The 10,252-nt window shown below is 38.9% G+C and overlaps 1 protein-coding gene across 2 annotated transcripts in view; it reads left to right on the top strand.

Annotated features, from left to right (window-relative positions):
* Positions 1 to 10,252, top strand: part of ddhd1a (DDHD domain containing 1a) — a 22,024-nt gene extending 11,772 nt beyond the window's left edge. For both annotated transcript variants that reach the window (XM_014009729.1, XM_014009730.1), the window contains 11 exons: positions 2,607 to 2,735; positions 3,460 to 3,607; positions 5,413 to 5,522; positions 5,679 to 5,785; positions 5,866 to 6,128; positions 6,298 to 6,373; positions 8,147 to 8,296; positions 8,468 to 8,532; positions 8,623 to 8,795; positions 9,052 to 9,246; positions 9,354 to 10,252. In XM_014009729.1, the coding sequence (XP_013865183.1) occupies positions 2,607 to 2,735; positions 3,460 to 3,607; positions 5,413 to 5,522; positions 5,679 to 5,785; positions 5,866 to 6,128; positions 6,298 to 6,373; positions 8,147 to 8,296; positions 8,468 to 8,532; positions 8,623 to 8,795; positions 9,052 to 9,246; positions 9,354 to 9,541 (1,604 nt within the window). In that variant the 3' untranslated portion in view covers positions 9,542 to 10,252. The remainder of the gene's footprint in view (positions 1 to 2,606; positions 2,736 to 3,459; positions 3,608 to 5,412; positions 5,523 to 5,678; positions 5,786 to 5,865; positions 6,129 to 6,297; positions 6,374 to 8,146; positions 8,297 to 8,467; positions 8,533 to 8,622; positions 8,796 to 9,051; positions 9,247 to 9,353) is intronic.

The raw sequence follows: 10,252 nt of genomic DNA, 5'->3' as shown, positions 1-10,252 counted from the left end.
CAATCGCACCATCCCACCCTCATCCTCACCCCCACTCAATCAAAGATATACAAGGACGCCACATTCCACTCATACCCCTGATACACACTCCTAGGTCCAAGACATGCACCCACCCCCTATTGGAGGCAGCACACACCCGAACCCAGGAGGTAGACCCAATCATTCTGAGGTGGAGAGGAGCAGATAGCCAAGGCACGGCCCGGGCCGCACCAGGACGCCCGGCCAGCCCCCCGCYGCAGAGAAGCCACACCCTTGACCACCCCACCACACCGCCAATGACCAAGTGCACCCCCCCAGCCATCCACCCCCGGAACCCGGCAGCCACCCCGGCCAGGGGGCTACCCACAGGAACCAAGAGCCACACCTCAGGAGACCAAGCAGCACAAGGGAGGATGGAGAGCCAGCCCCGCCCCCGGCAACCGTCCAAGCCCCGAGCTCACCCACAGCCCAGGACCGTACCCGGCGGCCCGCCCTTCTTCAGGACCCCCTCCCCAAATGGCAGTCGGGGAACGGGATGGGAATAAAGACCCTGACACCCACACCCCCACCCCCAGATGTRCTGTTGGTGCGTGTTGTTCTATAGAGCAATTTAAAAAGGAAAAGAAGAAGAGGCATATATTTTAACACGGACGGAACCATTTTATTTACATGCAAAGTATTCTGGGTAAATGATGACATGGGTAGGTTCTCAGTGCGAGGCTACTAGCGAGCTAAATCCACTCTAAAGGTTAATCTTGGACAAAACAGTATCTGATGATTGCCTCTTTTAAATGAAACCAGAGAGTGTTGACAGAGGAGAAGGTAGAAATGACTCAACCTGTAACTGAAAATATGGATGGAGGACAACAGAGCTGCCTCATGGAAGAAGAACCACATCTTAGCCTGTTATCTTTAGCGTTAGCCCCGATGCTATATTGCCTTATATGTATTAGCTCGGTGCTAGTGCAACAAACAAGCTAAACTGAGGTCCTCCATCCACATTTTCAGTTAAAGGCTGAGTCATTCCTAACTTCTCCTCTCTGTCAACGCTCTCTGGTTTCATTTAGAAGAGTCAATCGTTAGATATTGTCCAAGATTAACCTTCAGGGTGGATTTAGCTCGCTCACCAATGACCTATCCACGTCTTCATTTACCCAGAATGCTTTGCATGTAAATAAAATGGCCCCGTCCGTGAAATAGATTTTTAAAATTTTAGTTTAAAAATTATAAAACTAAATATCCTACAGTATTTTTACAGTCTTTATTTTACAGTTAAAATATATGTTTATTAAATAAAGTCTAATGTTACAACTAATCGGGGATCCCTTTAAATTGACTGAATTCACCTGACTACCAATGCTGATTGGCAAATTCTCCTCCACCACCAACGATAAATTTGTGTTCTTCCCTGACGATGCAAACACATTCCAAAACAGTCCAAGGATTTATTAATACAAATGTAAAACAGTGATTCAAAGAGCTTATGACAGGCTTTTTTACTTATGGTTTGGCTTCCACAAAGTCCTGATGTTGATCCCTTTGTGAATTTTTGAGATGTGCTGGAGATCACTTTACTTTAGTGTTACTCCTCATCCATCAATACAGGGTCTTTGCAAAACATTAAAGCATATAATGATGATTTTGTCATATGTCCTGCTTACTCTGTAAATCAAAGCAGAATATTAGCAGTATTTATTAAATCTTCAATTACTGAAGAATGAGTATGAAGGAAAAAAATGAAAATAGTATGAGGATGTCTGTCATGACAGAAAATACTTGGTAAAATCTCCATTGCTTTATAGCATCCACAGTTAAATAATATATTTAGTAAGTTAAAATGTTCATGGTAACAGTGGTTTTCACCTACAGAACCTTAGTTGTGAGATTGTATTGTTTGATGTTTAAACTAAAGTGTTGGAACACAGCATTTTTCCAAGAACTTGATCCTCTTCGAGGTTTTAATTTCCTTTCTGGTTCAGAGTAGTACAAAGAGTCACAACTACGTGCTGGAACTTTGCCAATTTCCTCAACAAATTCATCCAGATGAACTTGACCGAATGAGGCATTTAAAGGACATGCTGCAGATCTGYAACTCTCTCTCTCAAGTCATCCACTTCCATTTTTTGCTCTTGGCTTTTCTAGGTGTCACTTGGTTTCTCTCTACCCAAAACTCTGCAATTACTTGCCTCAGTCACTGCCTAATACACTGAGAAGAAAACCCTGAATAAAAGAGTTCACTTATCTTTAAAAGCCACTTGATGAGGAATTATTGATTGGGTAACGTGGAAGCAGGATGACAAGCAAGAGCTGAAATATGCTATCATGTTGTGTGCCGTGTTTTTTTATGTTTCCTTATGCAGATCAATGCTTCAGGCTGCATATGACTGAGCTGTTTAGACTACCTTTAAACTTGGTGTAATTTTTGATACTTCAATCTCTAATTTTTGGTTATGTCTATAATTTGACATTTCAACTTTTATACTTAGTATTTTTCCTTCTTTGTGTTTATCGATTTTTTTTTTCCTTTCTCTTTGCCAGATTACCCATTCCCTGTCTCAAATGCTCTTCCAATTCCTCTCTCTCCATGAATTAATTGAATTTCTTCCCTCTTGATGCTCCCCTTACAGCCATCCACAGTTTTAAGCTGAGTCGAACACATGTGGATTGGCACAGCGTGGAGGAGGTCTACCTTTACAGCGATGCTACCACTTCTAAAATTGCTCGCACTGTCACCCAAAAACTGGGATTCTCCAAAGGTCTGTGCTTTTTTCTTTATTTCTTTTTTTTTTCAAATGCATTGATCCTTACCTCAGGTTTCAAACTACAGAGTTGATAAATGATACTATTGAGATTTGCTTTTGTTGTTGATGTGAGGTACTGCTTTATTATGCATTTGCAATGCAAACATAAAAAAACACAGTCTACAACTAAACACTTTCACTAGGTTACTTCACATAATTACACAATCAGTTTCAGGGCCTCTGTTTGGTTCAGTGTGTGGAAGAGAGAAGATGTTAAATTACCCTCCCAGAATTTGATTTATTCAGTATTTATGACTGTAATTTGATTTGATCTTCATCTCTGACAGGCTGATTGTAAGAGGAGGATGTGTTACTGTTTATCTCAGCCTTTCTTAACCAACAAATTGCCTGTAAAAGGATCTCTCATCATACAGCTAGTCCTATCACCTTTTTGTGTAGCACACAGCTTGATTAGATCATAGACACACACTCAGCCTCAACGTCACATAAGTTCAGCCACACATCTCTGGTCACAGGAGGACTTCCTGTCTGACTTACTGACCTGCTTAGACACAACACAGCCTAAACATTACTACTTAGCTATTAATAGACACTGAGTGAAAAGGTCTACTTTTCAGCAGTGCTGGACACAGAATGGTTAATTTGAGTGTTTTTTTTAAAATAAACCTGTTTGTCACTATAACCTAAGTATCAAATCTTCTTCTCACTCCTGTTTTAGCCTCAAGCAGTGGCACACGGCTCCATCGAGGGTTTGTTGAGGAGGCCTCACCAGAAGACAGACCACCTCACACTACACACGTTGTCTTCGTGGTGCATGGAATTGGACAGAAGATGGACCAGGGACGCATAATTAAAAACACTGCAATGTGAGTCTGTGTTTGTAAAATGATGACTTGATTCATAATTACCTTGTAATGCCTCTTTTTTTCTGCCTTTTTTTAAACGTAGAATCAGAAACTGAGCATGGTCACAGTTAAAAAGAGGAACTTTCCTCTCTTGAATGTATTTATGCATTCAGTTTATATTTAAACAAGCATATTGTCCAGGAAATCAAAGATTTTTTCAATCTTTTCAAATATTTTCTTTCTATTCTTTTCAAGTTCTTTTATTTATTTTTTTGCTGTCACATTATTTGCATTCACCTCCTTCTTTTCACTTCTGTACTTCGGATACAAATCTTACCATCTCGTTAAAACATTGGAGACTATTGACATTTTTATGTTTGAGCCAGCTGGCTGCTCATTTGGCAAATGTTCATTTTCTTGTCAAAGAGAAGAGCTTGTCTTGTGATAAACAAAAGTCAGACTTAAATATGAATTGTTGACCATTAAGGCCTGCAGGATACAGTAAATGTCTTCCTTCCCACCCTATTACAGATAGTCACATAAAACAGTGCTGTGTGCACAACAAACCTGGCTGCAACATTGTACATATTTTGCTGCCTTGACCTTTTCTAATGAAAGATAAAGAGATACTGTTTTTTCTCAATAACCCACTTTTTATGCATGTTTCCAGTTAATGTGAAAGGGTCAAAAATCAAATCTTTAGATGTTAAATGTCTGCTGAATAAACATAAAAACAAAAAAAGGTTTTACCCAAACTTTAGCACAGGAAGTCCAAACTATACATGTGACCCTAATTAGCTTAAATTTCTTGTTGTTTTTTTTTATCAAACATTATTTATAAATTTGCTCAGATCTCTAGCAAAAGTAAATATTTGTGGCATTATCTTTTCTGTAAAAGATTGCAGTATGCTTAATTGCACTGCAGTCTCTCAATTTATCTGTATTTGTCCTTATGCTGCTACTGCAGGTCATTTCTAGTACTGCAGCCCAAGCCAAAGTTGGCTATTAATCACTGGCCCAGTTTAAGCTGACTAAGCAAAGTACAAGACAAAATCAGGCTTCAGAACACGTTTAAGCCTGACTTACAACTTTTACTGGATTAAGGAACACAAAAAGAAACAATTACAATATTTGTTGTTGTTTTTTTTTAAACCTTGAATAATTCTAGGACTTTGCCTGTCAAAGTTTTATCATCCTTGAAAAAGATAATTATTGAAGTCAGGGACAATGCGTCCTAGAACCTGATCAGGGAGTGCCTGAAATGTTTTTACATCAACATGTTGTGGGTGCAGCTCAGAAAACTGGGTAATCAAACCTTGAACGTTCTTGCTGACACTTGAGATACAGTCTTATCAAAACCAAGCAGGTTCTTCATACAGAGACTAGTGGTACAAAAGCCTCTCTCAGTTTACATTTCTCCAAGTCAACACAACATCACCCTCCTTCTGTCTTTGTCTGTTTAGTGAATCATACAAACTCAAACAGAGCCATTTATGGTAGGGAGCAGTGTTTGTCATTGTTTATGTTCTGCACAGGAGAAGCTGTTACATCAATGACGATTGAGCCGGACATCTTTTGCTGTCTAAAGTCATTTAGGTCTGAGATAAAAAAAAAAAAACAATCTCACGTCAATCTGCAGTGATTACAGATCACACAATATTTTCCTTCATTCAGTCAGAACCATTGTCATATTTTTTCACTTCTTTTTACATGAAGTAATAATAGAATCAAGTCTAAATTTAACAAAAAAAAAGGCAAAAATACATATCAATTGTACAGCTTTTTTATGCTTTGTGGTAATTTATTTTCTTTCATATTGTGTTTAGGTTAAGGGAGGGAGTCAGGAAGATGGAGGAGAAGCACTTTGCAGAGCACAACGATGAACATGTGGAATTCCTACCTGTCGAGTGGCGGTCCAAACTCACTCTAGATGGAGGTTTGTAAGAGATTCAGTCCTGTCAAAATGATTAGTGAACAAAACATTATGAATATATTCCAACTCATAATCCTAACAAGTTGGAGTTAACTGCTTAAACAGACAGATTTTTAAAATTTGGCAATAAGTATGTTTTGTGCTTGCGTGTTCCCTTAGATACGGTAGACTCGATCACGCCAGACAAAGTGAGAGGACTACGAGACCTTCTCAACAGCAGTGCCATGGACATCATGTACTACAACAGTCCACTTTACCGAGATGAAGTGAGTTGTACAATCTTAGAAGCTGTGAACACATGCCTGGTAGCATCTCCCTCTTTAAAACTTTTTCACTTTTATTATAGATAACCAAGGGCCTCACAGAGGAGCTGAACAGACTGTACTCGCTCTTCTGCTCACGGAACCCTGGGTTTGAGGAAAGGGGTGGCAAAGTGTCTATTGTGTCTCACTCCCTTGGCTGTGTCATAGCCTATGACATCATCACAGGGTGGGATCCCGTCCACTTTTGCCTGCAGGAGCTGTGTGCAGTGGAGGAAGAGCAGGACATGCGCTGGAAGTCTTATGAAGAGAGGCAAATTTTAGAGGAGCTGAGGCTTTCGAAGATCAGGTACAAGCTTGTTCCTGCAAATCAGTGACTCAGATTTTCTATAAAAGTTCAAATTGAGAGAGGGTCAGGTGATGTTAGCATTTTACACTCCATTTTGATAAGAAAAAGAAAGACAAAACAAAGAAAACCTTGCTTGAGATTCCTGAAATTTTTGGTTTATTTTTGGCAGGTTGCGAGAACTGGAAAATCAGCTTGTGAAACTGAAAGCCTCCAGACCTTCAGCGCCCCAAGCTCTCAAATTCAAGGTGAGGAGCTCTGTGTTGATGCTTTTTATGTAAACATCTGTAACAGCATACAATTAAATAAACAAACAAATAAATATATAATAGTCATTTTATTTAGAACATGTTATGGAAATATTTATTTAACAAAGACAGAAATACTTGGTCCACGAATGAAGGCACTCCGTGGAATGATCGGCTGAGTTTTATTGGAACAACAGGAACACAGAGAACAACATCGAGCCATCAGATTGTCCCCACTGCTCTCTGCTCCTGCTTTTGCTTCTGCTTCTCTGAGGCAGTTGAGGCCTCATATATGTGACCCATCACATCGAAACGAGGATTAAGTCCAAAAGTTGTAAATGGAGAAATAGGCAAATATTGTGTTTTCACTAAAATGTTAACAAAAATTGCATTTTGTCAAAATATAATGAATAAAAGCCTTATCATTGTATCAATTGAGTGAACTGTCTGAAATATAATCCTAAAACAAAATTTTGAAGCACTTTTTTGAGCAGTAGCAACAAAAAACCTGATTTTGAGTTAAAATGCCTTAAATTTTTGAGATTTTCCCTGCGAGCTAGGAAAGTTTTGTTTCTTTTTAGCTGGGAAATCTCAACATTCAAATATAGAGGTTTCCTCTTTATAAGGACATCAAAAATTCCTCATTAAAATGACATAAAATTAGGATTCAGACCAAATATTTATGTATTATTGTAACCAACAAGACAAATGAAGTATACATATGGATTTAATTATGATATCAGAATGATCCAGGTATCAAAATGTAGCTTTAAAAGCCAAGAATCTGAAAATGTAATGAGGTCATTTTGACCAAATTTGACTTAATCCTCATTTCGATATGATGGGTCACATATACTGTTAAACAAACACTATTATGTCATCTTAATAAAGCAAGATTTCATCCTAAGGAGATGCTGGGTCAAGGGAAAACACAAAGATAAACAAAAGTGATATCTAAGAATTGATTGTTGTTAGCAAATCTTGTTCTGACTTTAATCATTATATCTGCTGATAAACAGCATGTCATGAGAACCTAGGTCATTAAAGTTTGTCTTGAATTACTGGCTTAAACCTAAAAGTATTATTTCCATTACAAACATCTGAGTGTTTTACTATTTCTGCGTCCATATAATTGACCTGTCAAATAAAAGGAAATATTAAGTCAGCAGTGTAGTGAGAAAATAGGCAGCTTTAGTTCACTGATAAAAAAACATGATTATTTAAATGGATGTTGTTAAAATATGAGTAGTGAATACCCTATCTGTGGGTCTCGAAGGAAATATCTTTTTATAATCCTAAAGGTTTTGAAGTACTGAGCAGGACCAACAACTGGTGTGATGATTCTGAGCAGAAGAGCCCTAAATTATCACTATTTTCTCTGGACACTAACAAAGCTCTGTTTTATGCAAGCCAAAGCATCCAAACATGGTTTGAGATTTTCTCTTTCAAATGACGTCAAGAAACCCTCATTAGAATATGCAAAAAAAAAAAAAAAAGATTCAAATCACTTATCCAGGGCTCTTCGTGATTAGCAAGACAAATCGAGCCAAATGTCTGGAACAGCTGTGAAGGTATCAACATGTAGGTTAAAAAACAGGAATCTGAAAACGTTCTTAGTTTAGTTTGACCAAATTCAACTTTATCCCTGATCCGATGTAATGATCACATGTTTTAATAGGAGAACATGACGTTCACCGTTTGTGTTGTCAACAGAAATACTAAAAACCTCCTTTTGATACATTTCTTATCATCTTTGTACCTTTTGTCTCACAGGTGGAAAACTTCTTCTGCATGGGTTCTCCTTTGGCCGTCTTCTTGGCCTTGAGAGGGATTCGCCCTGGTACCAGCTGCCATCAGGACCACATCTTGCCTACTTCTATCTGCAGCCGGCTCTTTAATGTCTTCCATCCCACTGACCCTGTGGTCAGTTACGCCTAATTATCTCTGTTGTTACAGGAAGTCAAAATTTATTCCTCCTGTTGAGAAGTCAACACAACAAGCTCTGTAGAGCATTTAGCTAATCAACCATGTCAACTGAAACTAACTTGTCTCTAGTTACTATCTGGCTTTTTGAACTTCTTCTGCTCTGTTTAGGCTTACAGGCTGGAGCCTCTCATCCTTAAACATTATAGCAACGTTGCTCCTGTTCAGATACACTGGTGAGAACCTCATGTTTTTGTTTGTCTTTGCAAGAATGGTCTATTTTAGTATTCGTCTTTCCAAACACACGGCTTTGTTTCATTCGTCAGGTGTAGTGCCACCAACCCTACACACTACGATGAGATCAGGCCGACCTTCCTCAACCCAGTCAAAGAGTCAGCTTCAGACACCGAGAGCATCCCCAGTCCCAGTACTTCTCCTGTCCTCCCTCGCAAGCACTATGGAGAGTCCATCACCAGTCTGGGCAAGGCCAGCATCCTAGGTAAAATACTGTTAGAACATAAACTTAGCATTAGAAGTACAAGAGATACGGAAGGAAAACAAAATACTTTTAACACATTAATATGGTCTTTGTTGAAATTCCAGGCTGTAAAATAAATGTAGTTAAAAAAAGTCAATGCTGCCATCATGTGGCAATAAGAGTCATTTTTATTATATCATTTTCAAAGTATCCAAAAAACATTAAACAAAATGCTAATTAATCTACCTTTCTATCATTCCACAATATTTACCTGCAGGAGCTGCAAGCATAGGAAAAGGGATAGGAGGCATCCTCTTCTCTCGTTTTTCCCGCTCAAACAGCCAACCTTCAGTGTCTTTAGGCCTTGAGGGCGGAGCAAATGCTGAGGAAGAGGAGGAAAAGCACTCAGAAAGCCAGTCATCCTATGGCCTCTCCAGTATGACCCGGCCCACTTCTCCCACTATTGAGTCATGTAAGTTGTAGCTGTAGAGGATTCTGTTTGTAGGAGAAGTCATTTGATCTTTTAAGAAGGGCAATATTGTCATTTCCTGGTTGTAATACCTGGCTGTTATTCTGCAGTGGAGCTGGAGAGGCGTATCGACTTCGAGCTCCGCGAGGGTCTGGTGGAGAGCCGCTACTGGTCGGCAGTGACCTCACACACAAGCTACTGGTGCTCACACGACATAGCACTCTTCTTGTTGACCTTCATATATAAACAGAAGGCGACGCCCGCTGCCCCAGCCGAAGACACTCCAGAAGCAGACTGAGGCAGCACACTGGTTACAACACAAACACACCTGAGAGGTGTTACAAAACACATAAGGTCAACTCTGGATGAAACTCCAAACTCTGACTTGGTTTAATGATTTATTTATTTTTTTCATCCTTGCAAACTTCTCAAATGAAAAACTTTATTTCTTGATGATCCAGCTATTTTACCATTAGGGACTTATTACAATGAAAAAACTAATTTAAAACTTCAAGATGTCTTTTTTTTGTGTGTGTGTCTTTTTAAGTTTGTGCACATTTGTACATCCTAAGAGCCAGTATGACCACATCCGTGGAAACAATGAGTTAGACGACTTCATCTTGTGGATTATGTGTTCCTACGTTAACTCCAGCTGCTCTCACTCACACAGTTTGGAGCCCTGTGACTTTTGACTCTGTTGCATAACTTTCAGTCACCATTTTGTTTTCTTCATAAAGAGGAGAAAAATAAACACGTCTCGTAAGGGAACATTTAGTTCTCTGAAAATGCTAATGCTAACATGACGATGAATTGCCTTTTGACATCTGCTTAAAAAATATTACTTGTATGAAAACTACAGATCAGTTTTTTTCACACCGTCCAAAAAAATAATAATAAAAGGGCACAATCCCTTTAATAATTGAATGGCAATATAAGAAAGGAAGTGTTATTTTCAGCTTCCCACACTTTTGAGATAGTTATAAACCAAATAAAACCTGAAGTAAGCATG

This window comes from Austrofundulus limnaeus, unplaced genomic scaffold (genome assembly GCF_001266775.1).
Source record: "Austrofundulus limnaeus strain Quisiro unplaced genomic scaffold, Austrofundulus_limnaeus-1.0 Scaffold61, whole genome shotgun sequence".
Classification (NCBI taxonomy): domain Eukaryota; kingdom Metazoa; phylum Chordata; class Actinopteri; order Cyprinodontiformes; family Rivulidae; genus Austrofundulus; species Austrofundulus limnaeus.
This window is presented reverse-complemented; position numbering and strand designations above follow the sequence as displayed.